The sequence below is a fragment of the Mustela lutreola genome, chromosome 16 (genome assembly GCF_030435805.1).
Source record: "Mustela lutreola isolate mMusLut2 chromosome 16, mMusLut2.pri, whole genome shotgun sequence".
NCBI lineage: Eukaryota > Metazoa > Chordata > Mammalia > Carnivora > Mustelidae > Mustela > Mustela lutreola.
This window is the reverse complement of record NC_081305.1, coordinates 35675434-35698223: the sequence shown is the minus strand read 5'-3', so window position 1 is coordinate 35698223 and position 22790 is coordinate 35675434. Positions and strand designations below refer to the sequence as shown.

The 22790-nt window shown below is 35.6% G+C and overlaps 1 protein-coding gene across 2 annotated transcripts in view; it reads right to left on the bottom strand.

Moving 5' to 3' along the window:
- Nucleotides 1–3808: 3808 nt before the first annotated feature.
- Nucleotides 3809–22790, bottom strand: part of C16H16orf87 (chromosome 16 C16orf87 homolog) — a 30787-nt gene continuing 11805 nt past the window's right edge. Inside the window, exons 3-4 of one of the 2 annotated variants that reach the window (XM_059152666.1) lie at nucleotides 11280–11462; nucleotides 3809–4833 (exon numbers count right to left, since the gene is read on the bottom strand). In XM_059152666.1, the coding sequence (XP_059008649.1) occupies nucleotides 4715–4833; nucleotides 11280–11462 (302 nt within the window). In that variant the 3' untranslated portion in view covers nucleotides 3809–4714. The remainder of the gene's footprint in view (nucleotides 4834–11279; nucleotides 11463–22790) is intronic. The other variant, XM_059152667.1, reaches the window with a different exon arrangement.

Sequence of the window (22790 nt, the reverse complement as noted above, 5' to 3'; positions counted from 1 at the left end):
GAGAGAGAGAGAAGGTATATTTTAGCAAATCATAAATGAGAACTTCCCTAATCTAGGGAAGGAAATAGGCATTCAAGTCCAGGAGACACAGAGAACCCCTCTCAAAATCAATAAAAACAGATCAACACCCGGATGCATAAGAATCTTGCATTTTAGGGGTGCCTGGGTGACTCGGTGGGCTAAGCCTCTGCCTTTGGCTCAGGTCATGATCTCAGGGTCCTGGGATCGAGCCTCACATTGGGCTCTCTGCTCAGTGGGGAGCCTGCTTCCCCTTCTCTCTCTGCCTACTTATGATCTCTCTCTCTCTGTCAAATAAATAAAATCTTAAAAAACAAAATCAATGTGACCTACCATACTAACATTCTAAGGGGAAAAAAACCTTTCAATTTACATGAGAAATACATCTGACAAAATTTAACAAATGTTCACAATAAAAACTTTCAGCAAATGAGAACAGATTTTCCTCAATTTAATAAGGAGTATTCTACAACACAAAAACATCATACTTAACGCTGAAAGATTGAGTATGTTTCTCCCATGACTAGAATCAGGCCCAGGATCTTCCTCTTATACTTTTTCAACATTGTGCTAAGGTCCTTGCCAGTGTAATAAGGGAAAGAAATAAAAAGCACACTGATAAAACATTAGGAGGAGGGGAGAGACACACTCAACAAGAGGATAAAATATTCCTTAATAATACAAAAGGAAAATTTTTGAATGTGGCAAATAGAATTATTCCAGTTCAGCCTAGAGCCTCTATATGTCCATATTTCTCATTCCAGAGAGTTTGATTTGTATGTTAGGATACTCATTATTATAGTTGTTATTTTTGGGCATTGTACATTACTAATAAACTAAAATAAGCAGATTAAAACAGCACAAAAAACTAGAAAAAGTATAATAGGTGTATATGTGTGTATATGTATGTATGTATATATATATATATCCATATATCACCAAATGTAAAAACAAGCCTTATAATACTCAAAGATGAAAACAAAAAACTGAACACCAAAAAAAATTAAAAATTCTACAAAGATATGTATATTTTTTTCAAAATTTTAAAAAAGATTTTACTTATTTATTTGACAGAGAGACAGAGATCACAAGTAGGCAGAGCAGCAGGCAGAGAAGAGAGGGGAAGCAGGCTCTTGGCTGAGCAGAGAACCTGATGCGGGACTCGATCCCAGGACCCTGAGATCATGACCTGAGCCAAAGGCAGAGGCTTAACCCACCGAGCCACCGAGCATATTTTTGTATGAGAAGAAAGCAAATTTGATTCTTTTTTAAAGATCTTATTTATTCATTTGTGGGGCACCTAGGTGGCTCAGTTGGTTAAGCCTTCGGCTCAGGTCATGATCCCAGGCTCTGGGATAGAGCCCCATGTCAGCCTGCTTCTCCCTCTCCCCGCTGCTCTTGCTCTTTCTCTCTTTCTCTCAAGTAATAAATCTTTAAAAAGAAAAAAAAATTTTATTTATTCATTTGTGAGAGAGCAAAAGAGAAGAAGCATGAGAGTCGGAAGGGTCAGAGGGCGAAGCAGACTCCCCACTAAGCAGGGAATCTGACATGGAACTCGATCCTGGGACTCCAGGATCATGACCTGCAGATGCTTAACCGACTCAGCCATCTAGGCACCCAATTAATACTTTCCTATTAAGTATGCAAAGAGCTTAATTTTTCTAAATTTAAAGGATAAACATGGAGATTGGAAGTAAAAATTACATGTATTACTAAGACATTTTTACAGTCATAATTAGAGATCAAATGCAATTAGCAGGGTTTAGAAAGTCAAACACTTTCCAAATTGAATTCTTATGTCAGAGAAAACAAGTGTTTGCTTTTAGGAAACATGACAGATGTCACGGCATACTGAGCATTTTTTTTTTTAAGATTTTATTTATTTATTTGGCAGGCAGAGAGGCAGGCAGAGAGAGAGGAAGGGAAGCAGGCTCCCTGCTGAGCAGAGGGCCCGATGCGGGGCTTGATTCCAGGACCCTGGGATCATGACCTGAGCTGAAGGCAGAGGCTTTAACCCACTGAGTCACCCAGGCGCCCCTGAGCATTGTTTTTTAAACTACTTTTGAAATTTCAAGAAGTACCAATTAAGTCTGGGTAAATTAAGTCATTTATAATTTTAAATTTTATTTCATCATAATATAAATTGTCTCAAGATGTTTGATCATTTCCACTGATTGCTAAAGAAGAAATCATTTGCAGTATTTCCTTATTTTTAAATACCTTGCACTGAACATAACCTAAGCCTTCTCGCCCATAAAAACTTAAGAAATGTTCATGTTTAAAAAAACAAAATCAAATCTCAAAAACTTAAGTGCCTTCCTCAAAACATTTTTAATAGAGTGGGGTGGGTGGAGAGGTAAACATACAAATTTGTATTGTTTAGCCTAACTCCCAAATCCCTTTTATTTAATCTTGTTCACGTTTAAGAATGAACATACCTTCAACAGATCTAATCTAATTATGGAATCATTTCAGGGCATTCTGAATAATCGTATCATTTATAGGTATTAAGGCAGAATAAATTTTAGATTATGTAATTAACTTATTATAATTATGTTCTTAGGACATCTGCCAAGAGAGGTTTCTTCAACACCAATGAATGACAAGCAATATGTTCCAAGACCATTACAACATTCTTAAGATCAATTCAGCTTTTTACTGAGATAACTTATAAAAATATCAGAAAACATAATTTTAGAGAAATTTCCTGAATAGGTTACATCACAAACAGAGAAAGCCAATTTCACCAAAGAACTTTTTAAATAACAATTAACATCATAAGCACCTGAAATAAATTACTTCTTTACATGGTAAATTCCAGCCTAGTCACCAGTCTCCTTCCTTATTGTATCCATGACTATTCTAACATGACTTTCCTCTAAGGGTCTTCAGCTTTAAAGAGACAGACTCTGACATCAATAACTGTTTACAGAGATGCCTATTCCATAAGCTGTTCTTCCTTTTTCTGAGGACATACTCAAAATTAATTACCTTTACAATTTTTTGTCAAAATGGAAATAGTTTTCTTATAGTTCAAAGACAAAAATCACATTAGCATGCTTGGGAATAAACTTTATTACTAGGGCTTTAAATAGCATACAAAGGGGCGCCTGGGTGGCTCAGTGGGTTAGGCCTCTGCCTTTGCTTGGGTCATGGTCTCGGGGTCCTGGGATTGAGCCCTGCTCAATTCTCCCTGCTTAGCAGAGAGCATGCTTCCCCCTTTCTCTCTGCCTGCCTCTATCCCTACTTGTGCTCTATCAAATAAACAAAAATCTTTGAAAAAAAAGTGTGTCTTTAAAAAAAAAATTTTTTTTTAATGCATACAAGGTAATGATAGTAGTACCTACAGGTAAATAAAAGGACTGCGGGAAAGAATTCTTAGAAAAAATTCTGCTTCCTACCTAGAGTACCTCTTAAGCTCCCTCTGCTGGCTACCATTTAAATAAAGTAGGAAAAAAATGTCAATCTTCTTTCTTTTGAGAGATGATGAGAGAGGCAGGATGAAGCTGACAATGCAACTATTGGAACTCAAAGGGAAATTTCTCTTAAAGCTAAATCTGACTGATAAGGCTTCTAGACTGCCAAATAAATTCAGCCACTGGGGTGGGTGTGGGGGGGTACCTGAAATATGGGAAATTACTGTCAAGTTTGAATATTAAATTGATATGCAAAAATGCAAAAGCATTTAGTGTAGATCAACTATAAGTAACTAGTTATCATTTATTACCAGAAAAATTAAGAATTTAAATATATTTCACAAACTTCACAGAACAAAAACACTATTAATCTATTAGTTTCAATATTAAGGTTTATTTTTTTCCAGAGTGAGATTAAGTAACAATTTAAATAATCATCAGGATGTATAAATGAACATCCACTCAGATAAAACATTACTGCTTTAAAAGTGGCTATCTAAGAAATATTTTGTATGTAATAAATATATTTTATGTTTAGGTTAACAGGCACCATCTTGAGAGCAGAAAAGGTATTTTTAACCAATAAATAAATTACATTCAAGAAAACAAGATGTTTATATCTGAAGTATGATATATCCTTAAATGTTTTTCTTCATATAGCACCCAAACTTCCCAAATGTCTAGAAAGTATCTCCCAAAATATAACACATACCTTATGTCATAAAAATAAAGGCCAAGAAAAAATCAATTTAAGACAAAATGTACAGTTTATATTCTTAATTCCCCATTCAATAAAATATCAATTGCCAATTTATTAAAAGTAAATGAACTGTATATATGCAATCTGTTAGTGCTGAAAATCTGAAATATAATATTTTTAAAAGTCACTCTTTCTCAAAGTACTTAAAATATTGCATCTCTAGTGGCAAACCTGAAAACTATCAAGCATTTTACTTCCCTAGTTTTCATTCTTCCACTCCCTCCTCTACCCCTGTATCCTTTAACAGCCATCCACCGTTTTTTATTTTTTTGTTTTTGGTAAATATACTTAAAATCTCAAACACAAAACACTGACAATACTCCTTGGTAAACAAGGAAATCCCAGAACAGTCCAAGCCTACAGCTTTGCTCCCAAAGTGTGGCACAGGCTAAATGACAGGGAAAAAAAACAATCAATGGCCCTTATTGATGCAGTCAGAATGCTCCTGAGAGTCCACAACTGGGTGAGAATTTGCTGATGTAATCCTGAAGACAGTTTCAACATATTTTGCAGACAAGTATCAGAGAATAAGTCTTTGATTGATAATTTTTCTATTTATTTCTGCCAAGGCGACTGAAAACACAAAAGCCTTCTCATCAGAGAGGTTAGCATAGATGTCAATTTCCTTTTCCTGTTTCTCTGTTAAAAAAAAAAAAAAAGAGATAACTTAATGCAAATATGGTAATTAAAAAATACTTGAGGCTTTTAAGAATGACAATAAATATACACAATACTAACAACATATATTAAATGTTATACAGTATCACACTATTAAACTGAAAATTTTTTTAAAATTACACAAAGGAGTTATTGAAATGCCATGAACTAAATGGAAACTCTGTGTGTGTGTGTGTGTGTGTGTGTGTGTACACACATTGTCTATAATATCTAAATCATTTCTGTAAAAATCTCAAATACTTCTTTCTCTTCAGTAGGATAAGCTCACTGTTCCAATCAAAATGAATTTTCTCACCCTAAAGACGGTCCTTTCTGAAAATCCAATAGTGCCTTTATGAATATATTAACTTCTTTACCTTAGCCCTGCTATAAAAAATAAGAATAACCAACATTTAATTCAATGTTTCCCCCTCCTGATTACAAATGCAATCCAAGTTCATCGTAGAAAATTGGAAAGTACAAAAAAAAAAAAAAAAGAAAAAGAAAAGAAAAACCACCTACATTATCTCAGAGCTAGTGGAAAACACAATAAACATGGGGCGCCTGGGTGGCTCAGTGGGTTAAGCCTCTGCCTTCGGCTCAGGTCATGATCTCAGGGTCCTGGGATTGAGGCCCACATCAGGCTCTCTGCTCTGCCTTGCCTCTCTGCCTACTTGTAATCTCTATCTCCATCAAATAAACAAATAAAATCTTTAAAAAAAACACACACACAATAAACATCTTCGTGTACATTCTGCCAATTTCTTTTTTCAGGCTCTTTTATGATTGTACTTTGGTCTGTTTTTTGTTTCGTTTTGACTTTTTAATCAAAGTTAAATATACAGAGTCAAATCGTTTTTATTCAACTTGCTACAAAATATAGAAGTCTTCCTTCCCCCATGCACATTTCCCACACTCTATGTGCAACTACTCAACTACTTTTTTCAGTTGTTTCTTTTTGTTTTTACCTCTCTAAGCAAAGTTTTTATGTGATCCTACTTCTTGGTTTTAGGCATTATTAACTGACCTTCCACCATGAAAATTCAGGATCTTACTGTTTCCCGTATTTTAAGCCCCATACTCTTCCTATCCCATCTTCCCATTACAGTTACATCACAATTTTAGTGAGATCAATATTCAATGTTTATATTATTCTTCTATGTAAATGATTTGACTTTTACTGCACTTTGTTTTTTTCCTGAAGAGATTCTTTTTCCATCTGCTTAGTTTTCATTAGTAATGAGTTGTATAGATCTTTCGAATGTTTACACATACTAGGTATTATATCAATTTTATCTTCTTGAATAAGTCTCTCCAAGTCTTCTGCTCCAATCTGAAATAGTTGATTTCTAGACCTGCTACCAATTAATTATCATCTAGATCTCTCTTCAACATCATGCTGGATATAAATGTCTTTCTCTTGAGTTGGACCCTGTGTCCTGGATCCCAGGACACTTTCTTGGTTTACTTCTTCCTGTTGATGCCAGGTATCCTATAGTGGCTTCCTGAGAAAGGGAGTATAGGTAGCAAATTTTTTGAGACCGTGAATGTTAGAAAGTGTCATTAGTCTACCTTCATGCTAATTCCCAGTGTGGTTCACTAGAGACTGATAGATTTCCTGAGTAGTATGAAGGCAAAAAATTGTCTTCCAACTAATGTGCCACTGTTAGAAAGAGCTAATACCTTTTTTAACAGCTATTTAAAACATTATTGCTAAATTTACACACAGTGAAATACACAGATCTTAATGTACAATTGGATGAGTTCTGACAAAATGTACATCTACATAACCCACACCACAATCAAGATAGAGGAAATTCCTCATGCTCCTTTCCAGTCAATTCCTCCCCACCTCACCAGCAACTACTGTTCTGATTCTATCACCACAGATTCACTTGCCTGTTCTTGGACTTCATATAAATGGCATCATCTAGCATGAACTATTTTGTGTCTAGCTTCTTTCATTCAACATGTTTTTAAAATTCATGGATGCTATTTGTTCATATATGAGAGTTCGTCCCTTGCTGGGTAGTACTCCACTGTATTAATTCCAAATACCACTTCCTTCTCTTGTTCTTTTCTGCCTGAGCACTTGAAGGAGTTTCCCTTTAACCAGAGGTAGGATTTCCGATGATATGCTTCAGTATAATCTCTACTTTTAATCATCCACTCATCTGGGAATTTGGTGGGTCATTTCAGTGTAGAAAATCAATGTCCTTCGGGTTTGGAAAAATATCTTGAATTATTTCAGCGATGACTTCCTCTCCTCCATCTTCTATGCTCTTTTTTGGAACAACAGTTATTTATAAATGTTGACCTCAAACTGGTCCTCTAAATTTCTTATCTTTCCCATTCTATTTTCTCATCTGCCTCCCTCCCTCCCTTCCTTCCTTCTTTCCACCTGCCCTCCCTCCCTTTCTCTCTCTCTTTTTAGGGAGGGAGAGGGAGTGAGAGATTCCTAAGCAGGCTTCCCACACAGCACAGAGCCTGACATGGGACTCGATCTCACAACCCTGAGATCGTGACCTGAGCCGAAATCAAGATAGACACTTAACCGACTAAGCCATCCAGGCACCCCTTTCATCTCTTTTTCTATTTCTTTACATTCTGGTAGAACTCTTTAATTCTGTCAATAAACCTGTTAAAGTTTTTCATTTCCACAATCTTAATACACACACTTTTTTTTTAGATTTGTATTTACTTATCTGACAGAGAGCAAGAGAACAAGAGGGAGAATACAAGCAGGGGGAGTGGGAGAGGGAGAAGCAGGGCTCCTGCTGAGCAGGGAACCCTGGGATCATGACCTGAGCCGAAGGCAGACGCTTAACTAAACCGAGCCACCCAGGCACCCCAGATTTGTATTTTAAAGTTCATTTTCTAGTACTTTTTTGACACCGCTATTCCATTTAAATATCATCTTTTTCTTGTTTTATGACTACAGTATCTTCTCTTGCTAAAAACATTAAAAATACAGCCGGGTTGCTCAGTCAGTTAAGCATCTGCCTCTGGCTCAGGTCATGATCCCAGGCTCCTGGGATGGAGTCCCACGTCAGGCTCTTTGCTCAGCGGGAAGACTGCCTCTCCCTGCTTGTGCTCACTCTCTTGCAATCACACACTCTCTCTGGCTTATAAATAAGTAAAATATTTTTTTAAAAAATCAACAATAGTTTTAATTTTTCCTCTTTCCTGCAAAAACCTCTTTTATCCAAGTTATTGTTTTTATTCTATTTGTTAGTTATTTTAGTTATTGTTTTATTGTTTGGTCTTCGCCTTTCATATAGATGCTTTCTTCTGTATATCTGAGTAATTCTTGATAATATGAGCATATTTAAGAACAGGATCTGAAAAGCTGATGAGCTCATACATATGTGGAGCCTGACTGTGATCACCAATTTAGGATGATCTGACTGGGCCATTTGTGAAACCCCTAATGAATGTATCCTTATTTCAGGTCCTTTCTCTTGGGTTTTTCACATTTCCTCGAGAAGGTACTGCTAATCTCCTAACTCGAAGATTCATGCCTGACCACTGATTTCAGTATTTACCCTCTTCAATTCTCAAGTAATCTTCCTGATCTCAATCTAGTATCCCTGCCCTCAGTGATACCTGGTGTTACTAAGTCAGAGACTCTGTTTTGTCTAATCTTTTTAAAAGGATAAATCTGGAAGGAGGGGAAAATGAGGTAAACAGCCCTAGCAGGCCATTAAAAACCAGACTTCTAAACAATCTTATTTTTAGCCACAACTTTACCCCTACACTTCCAAACATAGCTAATGCACCAACTCCTGACCTTAGGGGCAGTTGTATAATAAAAATCAGGGGTTTTTTATTAGTTTTTCCTAAAGGGGCAAACAATTTAGGTTTCATGGGTCTACTAAAGCAGTTATCACTTTCTAGAATTGTGTTGCTTTTCCCATTCCTTGTCCTTATGGAATTTGGTCCTTTAAAAAAAAAATTCCTTTACTAATAATTACTTAGGATTTGAGGATGATGGAAAGCTTGGTGTGGTTATTCAATCCAACAACTTTAACTTGAACTCTACACAAATTTTGTATGTTCATTAATAAGATATTCAGAATTGCCCATTATATTTTAATCTTAATGTCACTCCAATAATATCCAAAATAATCATATTCCCCTCATATAAAATGGAAACTTATCTTAAACCAACAAAAATTTTTAAGTTTAATGATTTGTTTTTATGATTGTATAAAAATATTTTGCTATCTAGATGTCTAACAAGCTTTCCTTTTCCATTCTTTCTTCTTCCTATTCTTTTTCAAAATATTTATACACAAACTGTCCTTACTAAAGGTAGGGCTTGCTTCAAAGTTTTCAAGTACCCTATGAGCAAGAAATCAATAAAAACTGAATTACAGTAAATAGTTACTTAATACTACTAAGAAGCATATGAAAGAAATCTGTTCTAAAATACATAGAGATTTCAAAAGTTCATATTTCTTATGCGTATTATATTTAGAGAACATGGTCTGCCTCAAGAGTTGGTAAAATGCAGCCCAAGGTCAAATCTGGCCTGCCACCTGTTTTTATAAAGTCTTACTGGAACACAGCCATGCCCATTCATTTACATATTGTCTATGGCTGCTCTCCAGCTACAATGACAGGGCAGAGTAGCAGCAACAGAAGGCTGTATGGTCCACAAACCCTAAAATATGTATTATCTGGCTCTTTACAGAAAAAGTTTGCTGACCTCTTCCCTACTCCGACCCCAAAGCCTACCTGAAAAGATCCATTTATTCTACAAAAATTGTTTTGAGTGCCCTCCTGTATGTATTAAAAATAAATCAAAAGTGTATCTTACTCTAGATATAGCTTAAAACTTTTCTATTAATAAGCTCAAAATATCTGAAGATAGCTAACTAAATTCTTTTCTCAAGTTAATATGAATAAAAATTTAGACCAGCACATAAAAATTTCTAGCACCACTATCTAGATTTCATTACCCCAACTAAAAAACTGTCATTATCTGTTTTCTCATCTCCTCTCACTCACCACCAGAAGCATTCCTTCTCCATTCTTTGGGTTATATTCCCTTTACTTCAACCCGAAAGAATGTTCTGTTTTCTGGGCCAAGCAGTATTTCCCTGTTTTGTTCTTTTTCTGTTGATTTTTTTTTTTTTTTTTTTTGGTCTAGTTTCCCTTCTGAAGCAGTTTTTAGCATAGATTTTTCTGATCATCCCATGTTAAAAAAAACACATTCAAATTTTAAAAATAATTCAAACTCTCTGGAAGAGCAGCAGAAGAGAAGGAAAAAGAAAATGGAGTAAAACTAAGGAATTAAGAAGTATCTAATTATTCTTCATAAAATACTGTCAAATATGATATAAGCCTTATTCCTTTAGACACACAATAGTAAGAAACCATTAACTCTGAAAAAGCTAAGGACAGCTATACCAGTGAATTTACTTTCCCTCACAGACATAACTTTATTGAAATAAAAGCATACAAAGCAAAAGAAATGGTAAACAGGTTTAAAAAATTTTTTCAATGTCTAAAATTAGAGAAATTTACACTTATGCTTAAATATCAAAAACTGAGTGTCTGAAAATGCAAAGCATAACTCACCAACAAGGTAAGAAATTATAAATGCATTTCACTGAAGATGAAATTATTTTGATGGAGGTGTTTAAGTAATTATAAAAAGTATCCATCCCTTTTTTCCATTAATTACAGGCTTGAAAGTCTCAATTGCAAAAGATACTCATTCAAGGCCATACAGGGTTTCATTATCCTAGTCTAGTCTCTCTACTCTTGTGTCATCTTTGAAATTTTCCATGATAAAAGATTTTTTAAAAGATATACCAAAAAAAAAAGCTGAAGTTTTAGTTAATGTTTAAAAACAATTTACTGGCAGACATATTACTTATCAGAAGAAAGAAAAAAACCTGTAAGGAGAAATTTGAATTTATTTTGGACCGAGAAGAATTTACCTAACTACCCAAAATCTGCCTCAAAGTAGAGAGGACACAATGAGCAATTTTAAAAATTCATACTGAAGAATATTTCAATAGTAATTTTAAAACTCATAGTGTAACAGTTTGAAATAAGTTTAACAGAAATCAGATTTATCTTTAAAAACAAACAAAAAAACAACCATTTTAACAGGCTTCTCTAGGTTGTCATATACAAATTATTATCTCTGAATAAACATTAGCTTATTGCAAGGTGAACTGTTCCTAATTTGAGACTTTAGCTTTTCAATAAGAATTAAATTCTCTGATTTAAAACAAAAACAAAAACAAAAAAACAAGCATCTACCCTGGAGGAAATATTTTCAAACTAAAATATGAGTTGTGATTTTAAGTCCAGGAGCTCATTGCCTACCAAACACTTGCTTTACTATTATCTAATTAAGATCTAGAAAAGTTTAATACTTGAAAAACAAAACTGCTTGGATTTATTCATACCTCTTTCTTCCTCATGTTTTTTGGCAGATGCAGTTTTAGGTCTTCCTCTTCCTCGTCTGATATGATCTGAATGGCTGTTACTTCGAGACCTCTTTCTGTTTTCTAAATCCTTATTTACTGTAGAATTTATCTTCTCTCGCCTAACTCTCTCTGTTCGCCTCCTTTTGGCCTCATGCTTGTTTTCTGTATGGATGAATAAAAGCGATATATTTTAGGGCTTAGCAAGAACTGTTTGCCCCAGTTCTCATTGTCTTCTTTTTCTTTCTAAATAGCACTAGAGTTTGCTGCCTGGCATATTTTATAAAACTACAACCATTACATCTATGTTCCTCACGCCCACACAGGAAAAAAAGAAATTCAACAGAATTCAGATCCACATTAACTCATGAGGTAGGAGGAAATATAACAGAAGACCAGTTTCTTTATTTGGCACCTTTACTTTCAACCCCTACATGTTCACACAATTTCACAGTGATCTTTCTGCCTTTTTCCTTCTCTCTGCTTCCAAGCTAAAAATGGTAAAGTATTAAAAAAGAAAAGAAAAAAAAAACTCCATTCCTTTTTGTCCCCTACTCAAATTATAGACTGAAATATGTCAAATATACAGAAGCAAAACTGACCTTAGCCATAAATACATTAAGGTTACCAATAAAAAGCAAACAGAAAACATCCACAGAAAATATATAAACACTAGGGAAGTAATAAGTAGTTTTCACTTTAGCACAGATGAGATCATTTCTGACATTCTCAGGGCATGCAGATCCCTAAATGGAAAAGCAAAAGAGGAACTTTACTCAATATGGTGATTTAATAAATGCCAAGAAGCCATCCTTTTCACTCCAAACAATTCAAAATGTTGGATAAGACAAACAACAAATTAAAAAACAAAAAACTTGCTTTAATACATACCTGAACTCAAAAGCAACAAAGAGAATTCCCTAAAACCTAAAAGCACATGGTAAAGGGCCAAAATAGATAAAATTCATATTCCAAGAAGGGAGCAACTTAAAAGACTGTAATGTAAGTATAGGCTCTTAATAGGCTATTAATAGTATAATTTTTTTAAAAAAAAAGACTTTTTAAGTAAAATGGTAATGGTTATTTCCAAATACTGTGCCCTTAGAGAATTACTTAATTCTAATCTCAGACATATACCAGATGATGCAAAAACACTTAATTATTCCAGATTGCAAGACAGTTGTCAAATACAAATAGGGTCTTGTTAAAGGACCCAAGGATAACTTGAAAAGGCTCCCACTGACCACTTTAGGACAATTGAGCATCAGTACAAACAGGAACTGAATAATAAATTGGAACATCAGATATACTTAAAACCACATTACAGGGGGCGCCTGGGTGGCTCAGTTGGTTAAGCAACTGCCTTCCGTTCAGGTCACAATCCCAGAGTCTCAGGATCGAGTCCCACATCAGGCTCCCAGCTCCTCGGGAGTCTGCTTCTCCCTCTGACCTTCTCCCCTCTTGTGCTCTCTCTTACTTGCTCTCTTTCTCAAATAAATAAATAAAATCTTTTTAAAAAATGACATAAATTTAAAAAATACAAGCAAAAATGACTTGGCCACCATAAGAAGATGTGTAAGAACCAACTCTCTATTTTGAAAACTTAAATAGAATAGAAAGAAGAAAAGATTTTATCTAGCTTTTTCTATTCAAACTGTATCACTCACTGGGTAACAACAGGACAGATAAAGAGAAGTTTCTAATTTAAGAAGTACTGTGGCTAAAAAACGAAGAACAACAATAAGATAAAGACTTTATTTATTTATTTATGTATTTGAGAGAGAGAGCAAGCGAGTGAGAGAGCGAGCGAGTGAGAGAGCGAGCACAAGTAGGGGAGTGGGGCAGAGGGAGAGGGAGAAGCAGGCTCCCCACCGAGCAGGGAGCTTGATCTGAGGCTGATTCCAGGAAACCCGGGACAACGACCTGAGCCGAAGCAGATGCTTAACTGACTGAGCCACCCAGGCACCCCAGGTATCACCATTTTCAACCAGAAATGAACTAAAGGATGTGAGTGTTAAACATAAATAGCTGCTATAATTACAAAAACAGAAACAAGCAGACTTTATTTGTCACCTGACAGAATACCTATTAGGTAGTCTTGTCAAGAAAATCAAACCCCATCAAGCCTTTGAATCCAAATTATACTTTACAGGAAAAATAAAAGTCACTGGAGGAACGTGTTATCCTACATTCCTACACCATGAAGACCCAAATAGCACATCCAGATGTACATGTGATAGCTTCTTTTTTTTTTTTTTGCATGCAAAAACAAGAAAGAAAACAATAGATCAAAGAGAGCTAAAAAAAGACATCGCCCATACCTAATATATGGACCTTAAATAATCTGTTTTTTAAAACTTTAAAAAAGTTTTTATGAGAAACCTGAAAATGTTAACACACATTGGGTATTTAATATTAAGGAATTATAGGGGCACCTGGGTGGCTCAGTGGGTTAAGCCTCTGCCTTCGGCTCAGGTCATGATCTCAGGGTCCTGGGATCAAGCCCCACATCGGGCTCTCTGCTCAGCAGGGAGCCTGCTTCCCCCCCTCTCTCTGCCCGACTCTCTGCCTACTTGTGATCTCTGTCAAATAAATAAATAAATAAATCTTTTTTTTAAAAATTAAGGAATTATTGTTAACTTTAATTGTGCTTATATTTTTAAAGGTCTTTTAGAAATATAAGAAATATATAATAAAACATCTATAACAAATTATATGAGATTTGTTTAAAAATAATATGCAAGGGAAGGAGTAAACATGGGTATGAATGGGGCCAGGTTGGCCATTTTCTTCCTGCTCTTGTATATGCCTAGAATTTCTCAAAAAAAAAAAAAAAAATGTAATAGGTAAAGCTTTTTATAGTATGCCTTTTAAAGTTCAACAATGAATTTAGGTTTGTTCCTCTGGCTACCCACCCATCTCTGCAAAATTCTCAAAAAAGAGCTATCTCTACTTTCTGTCTTCAGTTTCTCACCTCCCATTCACTAATCAATCCACTGTAATATAGATGCCCACTCAATGAAACTGATCAAGAAGGACAAAAAAATCTGTTATCAAATCTAATAGTACCTCTCTTTAACCATCTTAATGCCATCCCTCAAAAATTCAACAAAGATGACTATTCTTCTCTGAAAATTATTCTTCACTTGCTTTTCAGGTTTCCAGGTTTCCCAGCTCACCAGTCATTTCCTCTTTATCTCCTTTTGCTGTCTTCTCCCCCAGGTTCTTTCTCATCTTTAATATTACAGCCCTAGACCTCTGACCTAAGCCCTCTTCTCTCACTTACGTTCTGTCAAGATAACCCATAGATCCAAACATTACACTCTATTATTTATGATGGTTCCAAAATTTATACTTTCAACTCTGGCCTCTTCCCAAAGTTCCAGACTGCCTACTTGACAGCTTTACTCTAATATCTTCCAAGTATTTCAAATATATCAAAAAATCACTCTTGATTTTCCCTTCTCCAAAGCTTCATTATATTAGTAAGTAGCACCACCCAGTTGCAAACGCCAAATAATTTGTGATTATCTGTGACTCAGCCTGCTGTTTCTCATATCATCACAAATGTCCACAGGTACTCCTTGCAAAATATATCCACAATTTCTTCATCCTTCTACCTCCATGGACAACACCCAAACCAAATATGTTTCCTACATAGCTGCCAAAGCTATCTTTAAAAAATTCAAACTGTATAGCTCCCCCTCTAAAATCTTTCATTAGCTTTTCACTGTATTTAAAAATAAAGTCAAATTTCCTTACCAAAGACTACAAGTGTCTATAAGATCTGACATTTGCCTCTCTCTCCAGTCTTCTCTCATACTGCAGCCATTTGCTCACTATACTCCAGACATGCCTTCCTTTTAATAAAACAAGTTCCTTCCTCCCTTAGGTATCTACATTTACTAATCCTTTTGCCCAGAGTTCTGATCCCAAAACTTTTAATGAGACTACTTATTTACTTCAAATGTTGATTTATAGGTTACCTTCCCATGAGTCTTACAGCCCAAATTACTTTTTATAATCTAATATTATAATATGTTATGTACTTATATGTTCAATCTCTCATTAGAATATAAACTCCATGGAAGTTGGGATGCCCCTGTCTGTCTCATTCACAGAATCTAGAACACTATCTACACATATTAAGTAGTGCTGAATAAATAAAATCAGACAGAGCACATGCATCTACCTCCCGCTTTCTGGAAAATCCCACTGAAAAGAGAATAAACATGGGTAAAAGATAAAGAGAAAAAGGAAAATAGATCTGTACTGATGGAAACAAGGATACTATCATGCCCCTGAATTTACAGAATTTCAGCAAATGAGCAAGTTCACAGATTCCGATTAAGAAACCAGAATAGTGGGGCGCCTGGGTAGCTCAGTGGGTTAAAGCCTCTGCCTTCAGCTCAGGTCATGATCCCAGGGTCCTGGGATGAAGCACACTGTTTTGGGCTCTCTGCTTAAGAGGGAGCCTGCTTCCTCCTCTCTCTCTCTCTCTCTCTCTCTGCCTGCTTCTCTGCCTACTTGTGAGCTCTGTCAAATAAATAAATAAAATCTTAAAAAGAAAGAAAGAAAGAAAGAAAGAAAGAAAGAAAGAAAGAAAGAAAGAAAGAAAGAAAGAAAAAGACACCAGAACAGGGAGCACCTGGATGGCTCAGTCAGTGAAGCCTCCAACTCCTGCTTTTGGCTAAGGTCATGGTCTCAGGATTGTGGGACTGAACCTGGTATCAGGCTCTGTACTCAGTGGGGAGTCTGCTTGAGATTCTCCCTCTCTTCCTCTGCCCCTCCCTGAGCTCTCTAAAATAAATAAATAAATCTTAAAAAAGAAAGAATGGAAGAAACCTGAATAGAAGACACTACAATCCAAAAAAGAAACAAAAGATGGCTCCTATAGAAGGGAGAACTGTTCTTCCCCAAAATACTCCCAGGATAGAACAAAAAGTACAATAAGGGAGAGCAGGCCACAGAGTGATCATCAGAATAGCTACAAGACTACTGCATAGAAAATGATACAAGGAAGTAAAGCTCTCAGGAACCAAGCAATGTTCAAAGGAACTGTGAACCTCCAAAACATAGACAGAAGACACAAACAAATGACAGCTTCTCATAAAAATGAAATAATATAAGGAATGTCACATTCTATCCCAGAATGAAGCTTCCCTTATTTTGGTCATCATGGAATTCAATAGTGTCTCCCAGGCTCATGTAATTTATACCCAAAAGTCTGTCAATAAGCTCCTCCCAACTATACACTGAAGAGATCTATAGTCAAAATAGACTTTTAAAACGGTGTAGGATAGTCATGCAAGTTATCTACACTGAAAAATCCTTCATTTATAAATATCAATAGGCAATTAAGGATTACCAGCAATTTAAGGAAAATAGAAAGTGTAATAGAGAAGGAACAAGTTAAAACAGGAAGAACAAACATAGTTCAAGAAACACGAAAAAAATAGGGGCGCCTGAGTGACTTAGTTGGCTGAGTGTCCTGTCCAACACTTGGTTTCAGCTTGGGTCATGATGTCAGGGTTGTGGGATCCAGCCCCACATAGGGCTCGGTGCTCAGTGTGGAGTCTGCTTGTTCCACTCCCTCTGTTCCTCCCCTATCCTCTCTCTCTCTAATAAATATATAAATCATAAAAAAAAAAAAACCAAGAATAGGATAATCTTAAAACGTTCTAAAGTATACCCTCAGAGAGATCTGATTAAACTTTATGTCATTAAGAATAAGATCCTTTTGCAAAAATAGAAAACTCAATCCTAAAATTCATATGGATTCTCAAGTGATCTGAAATAACCAAAAGAATCTTGAAAAACAATGTCAGAAGTCTCACACTTCCTGATTTCAAAACTTACTACACAGCCACAGTAATCAAAAAAGTGTGGTACTGCCATCTGACAGATACATAGACCAAGAGACTAAAATAGCCCAGAAATAAATCCTTGAATATTTGGTCAAATGATTTTCAAAAACAGTGCCAAGATGATTCAAGGAGAAAAAGATAATATTTTCAAGAAGTTGTATTGGGAAAACTGGATATCCACATACAGAAGAAAATATAACGACCCTTATTTTATACCACATGCAAAAATTAATTCAAAATAAATAAATTGAATACCTAAATATTAATGCTAAAACTATAAATTGTTTAGAACAAAAAGAAAGGAAAAGCTTCATAACACTGGACTTAGCAATGATTTCCTGGATATGACACTGAAAATACAGGCAACAAGAGAAAAAACAGACAACTTGGATTTCAACAAAATTGAAAATTTTGTGCATCAAAAGACAGTATCAACAGAATAAAAAAAGGCAATTCATGGAAGGGAAAAATATTTGTAAACATTTATCAAATAAGGGATTAATATCCAGAATAAAAAGGACTTCTACAACTCAATAACAATCCAATTAAAAAATGAGCAAAGAACTTGAATAGACATTTATCCAAAGATGACAGGCAAATAAAAAGATGTTCAACATCACTAATCATTAAAGAAATGCAAATTAAAATTACAAGTTAACACTTCATACTGATTAGAATGGCTCTTATCAAAAGCACATAGAATAAGTGTTGATGAGGATGTGGAAAAATTGGAAACTCTGGGCACTGCTGCTTCTAACTTAAAATGTTGCAGCTACTGTGGAAAACGATACGGCATTATCACATACATAGAAATACCATAACATCCAGCAATTCCACTTCTGGGCATATATACAAAAGAAATGAAAGCGGGAAATTGAATGGATATTTGAACAACCATGTTTATAGCTGCCTTATTCACAATAGCCAAAAGGTGAAAGCAACTCAAGTGTCCATCAATGTATGAATAAACAAAATGTGGAATATATGTACAATGAAATATTAGGAAGTTCTGACACAAGCTACAACATGGATAAAGTCTAAAGACATTATGCTAAAGGAAACAAGTCAGACACAAAAAAAAATAAATGTAGTATGACTCCAAATAGGAACTAACTACACTAGTCAAATTCATAGGTACAGAAAGAATAGTGGTTGTCTTGGAGCAGTGGGGAAGGGGAATGAAGAGATTATTGTTTAATGGGTATAGGGTTTCAGTTTGGGAAGATGAACATAGTCCTGGAGATTAATAGTGGTAATGGTTAGGTACACAATATGAATGTACTTTATGCCACTGAAGTGTACACTTAAAATGATTAAAACAGAGGGTGCCTGGATGGCTCAGTCAGCTAATTCAGCTCAGGTCATGATCCCAGGATCCTGGGATCAAGTCCAACATTGGGCTCCCTGCTCATCAGGTCATCTGCTTCTCCCTCTCCCTCTGCCCCTACCCCCTGCTCTCTCAAATGAATAAATAAAATCTTTAAAATTATTAAAATACGGATAATTTACCACAAAAAATATGAAAAAAACAAGATTCAATGAAAAAAGAAGAAATCAGAAAACAAGATGAACTACTCAAAATTAAAGTGCAAAAGACAAGCTAAATAATGGACACCTCTGAAAGACAGAATTATAGCTCTAGAAAAGGAAATCAATGAAATTTCCTGGAGCCCCAAAAACAACAACAAAAAAAAGAGAATAGGTGACACTAACTGAAGAAAAATGAAGGAAAGATCCAAAAAATCTAATATTCATCCATAACATAATTATTATGTACCCAATATTTATTCCCCCCTCTTCATAAAGAACAGAATGTTCTAATCATAAGGGCAATGGGTCTAGCTAAAACACATACATTCACAAAGACCTTCTTGCAATTAAGTGGCCATGGAATTTTGTTCTGGCCAATGACAAGTAAGTGGAATTGGGTAAGATTTCCAACACAACTTTTTTTAAGCTAGAATGTCCCTCTGTCCCTTTGCCGTTCCCTCTTCTTCCTACTGGAATGCGTAAGGAATGCCTAGAGGTACAATAGCTACCTTGTAACAATAAGGATGAAAGCCAAATCTCAGGACAGAAGGAAGAAAGGAAACTAGGTCCTTGATGATACTACTGAATCACTCACTACTCTTGTAGTGCCAACATCATCTTTCTTCACTAAATAGTGAAAAAAAACCCACAAACTATCTGTCCAATCCAGTGTCTGTCTCTGTGGATGGTAATCCTGATATATCATCCAACAAGTATGCAATCAGGATGCCCGAAGGAAGAGAAAAGAGAATGGGGAAGAAAGAAATAATGGGTAAAAACTGCTCTAAAGATTTGAGCCCTCAGATGGAAAGGAAGAATGAGAATGACATTTAAATGTGAGTATAGGGGGGCGCCTGGGTGGCTTGGTTGGGTAAGTGGCTGCCTTTGGCTTGAGTTATGATCTCAGGGTCCTGGGACTGAGCCCCGCATCGGGCTCCTTGCTTGGCGGACAGCCTGCTTCTCCCTATCGCTCTGCCTGCTGCTCTGTCTACTTATGTTCTCTCTCCATCTCTCTAATAAATAAACAAAATCTTTAAATAATTAATTAATGTTATGTATGTATGTGAGTAGTGAGTAATGAATGTATGTGAGTACAGGGCTCCCAGGTGGCTCAGTTGATTAAGTGTCCAACTTGGTTTTGGCTCAGGTCATGATCTCAGGGTTGTGAGATCTAGCCCCACAAGAGTACCCATGCTCAGGGAGGAGTCTGCTTGGGATTGTTTCTTTCCCTCCACCCCTGCCTGCCCCCAAACTTGCAAGTGTGCACGCACACTCTCTCTTTAAAATAAATAAATAAACAAACAAATAAATGTGAGTACACAGTAAAGGCCTTCCACACAATGGAAAACAGGAAATGTATCACCACATACTTTCTATGAAAAAAATTTTTCCCAGGTCTGAAGAAACTTTCTGGAAAATTTATTTCAGAAATAAAAACACATGAGTTAAAGAAAAAATGGTACTGAAGAAAAATAGGATTATCCTAAGAGTATGAAGGAAGGAAATCTGAGTATAACAGCTATGCACCAGACCTCAAATCAGTCAGTTTTAATCAGAAGAAGTCAGAAGATTCCACAAAAAAAGTCTTAAAAATGAATATACTCATCATTATATAAACTACATGATCAAAAACATAAAAGTACAGGCACAGAGGTAAATAAAGGTATGCATTCTTCCACCAAAAGCAAAAAAAAAAAGCCTAAAGCCATGTCCCACATATGAATGTATAGCAATTTTAAGTGATTAGTGTTTTCTGAAATAATAAAATTAAACCTTTATTGCCAAGTAATTCAGAATTAATGTTTAATCACTGGGTTTAAAATACTACTGACAACTGGCAATAATCATTTCACTTTTTTCTCTTAACTAAAAGTGAGTATGTCATTTATAGACTTCTTGGCTTATTTATCAGCCTTTCCTTGTTAACTTATCTTAGACAATAATTTGAAAAGTAAGTTTAGATTTAATTTTTTTATGCTTTTTTCCTTCCCCCAATTAAAAATGAGGAGGTTTGGGGCGCCTGGGTGGCTCAGCAGGTTAACGCCTCTGCCTTCGGCTCGGGTCATGCTCCCAGGGTCCTGGGATCGAGCCCCGCATCAGGCTCTCCGCTCAGCGGGGAGCCTGCTTCCTCCTCTCTCTCTGCCTGCCTCTCGGCCTACTCGTTATCTCCATCTGTCAAATAAATAAATAAAATCCTTAAAAAAAATAAAAATGAGGGCGCCTGGGTGGCTCAGTGGGTTAAGTCACTGCCTTTGGCTCGGGTCATGATCTCGGGGTCCTGGGATCAGGTCCCGCATCGGGCTCTCTGCTCGGCAGGGAGCCTGCTTCCTCCTCTCTCTCTCTCTGCCTACTTGTGATCTCTCTCTCTGTCAAATAAATAAATAAATAAATCTAAAAAAAAAAAGAAAAGAAAAGAAAAAAAAGAAAGGATTCGCCCTCCGGCTGCAAGGCGTGCAGTTTGAAAAAAAAAAAAAAAATGAGTAGGTTGTTATTTATCTGACTAAACTTAAACTTATATCCATTGAGAAACATACAGTTAAATACTAATAAGCTATTGAATTTCTTACTGTTTTAAATCTTTTTTTCTTACCTTTAGAGGAAGTCTTTTATGAACTAGTATATCATTTAGAATTTCAGCTTACTTTCTCTTTATAGTTTTTATAATTAAAATTTTAGAAGGAAAAACGTATACCCATAATTATTAAACACAAAATGGCAGCCTTGATATCATAAAACACCTGGCATAGCCATCAGAAAAAGACAAATTTAGGGATGCCTGGGTGCTGGGTGACTGAGTTGGTTAAGCATCCAATTCTTGATTTTGGCTCAGGTCATGATCTCAGGCTGGTGAGACTGAACCCACCAGCAGAGGAGGCGAACTCTGTGCTCAGCGGGGAGTCTGCTTGTCCCTCTCCCTTTGCTCATCCCCCGACTCTCTCTCAGATAAATAAATAAATAAATAAACAAAATCATTTTTGAAAAAGAAAAGTCAAATTTAAACAGTTGGAACAAAGCAGAGTTTGTTCTCATCAAAAACTGTTTCTGTCAGAATTTGGTGACTGATCAAATATTTGAATAGTGCTCAGGTTTGGTCTATAGTATGGATACTCTCAATTTTAGGAAACACAGTATTTCCTTTAATCCCTTTTTAATTTTATATTTTATCTTTTTAAAGATTTTATTTTCAAGTAATCTCTACAAGCAAAGTGGGACTCAAACTTACAACCCCAAGAACAAAAGTCATGTGCTCCACTGAATGAGCCAGCTAGGAGCCCCTTCTTCAATCTCTTTTTAAAGAAACTGCTTCAAATTGACAGTTTAGAACTTAATCTCAAGGCTATTTTTTAAACACTTAGGCAAACACTCAATTTAGAAATGAAATCCTGCATGAACAAGACAATTTTTAAAAATTCATCTCCATTTAATACTGGCCCCCCAAAGACAGTAAAAGAAACAACACATACCTAGCTCATTTGGCAAGTTGCCAAAGAATTAATAATTGCCTTGAAGTTCTAGGGCTCCTACAAAACACTGAGCATTTAATACAGATTTATTTGTAATACTCCTCTCTTCCCCTTATCAAAATTAAAAAACTTTTAAAAATCCTTTAATTTCCATAATAAATTTTATTTAAATTTATTTTGAGCTAGATAAAGTTTATACAGGTCTAGTGTGCTAACTCCCTATTTCTACTGCATTATGAAGATACACAGAACATATTTGAAAAATGTGAGTTTTGAGCAATTCAAGCTTAGGTAAATTTGACTTGACAGCTTATTTTCCTCCTACATGTCACAAAGTTACAAAAGAAATTTCAACCCACTGAAATTTAAAATTATCTTTTATAGCTTTGATTTCACTTTTAAAATAAGTGCAATATGAACTTTACAGATGGCTCCCTTTCTTGTTTTAAATGTTTAATTATGTAAGTAGAAGTCTTCCTTGATTCCTTTGTTACTTAGTGATTTATCCATTTATGCATTACATGTAGAAATAATTTTGTGGGGTCTTAAAAGCAAATGGAAAATAGAATGAACGTATGATACAGCAATTCTAATTTGGGTATTTATCCAAAGAAAATGAAAACACTAACTCA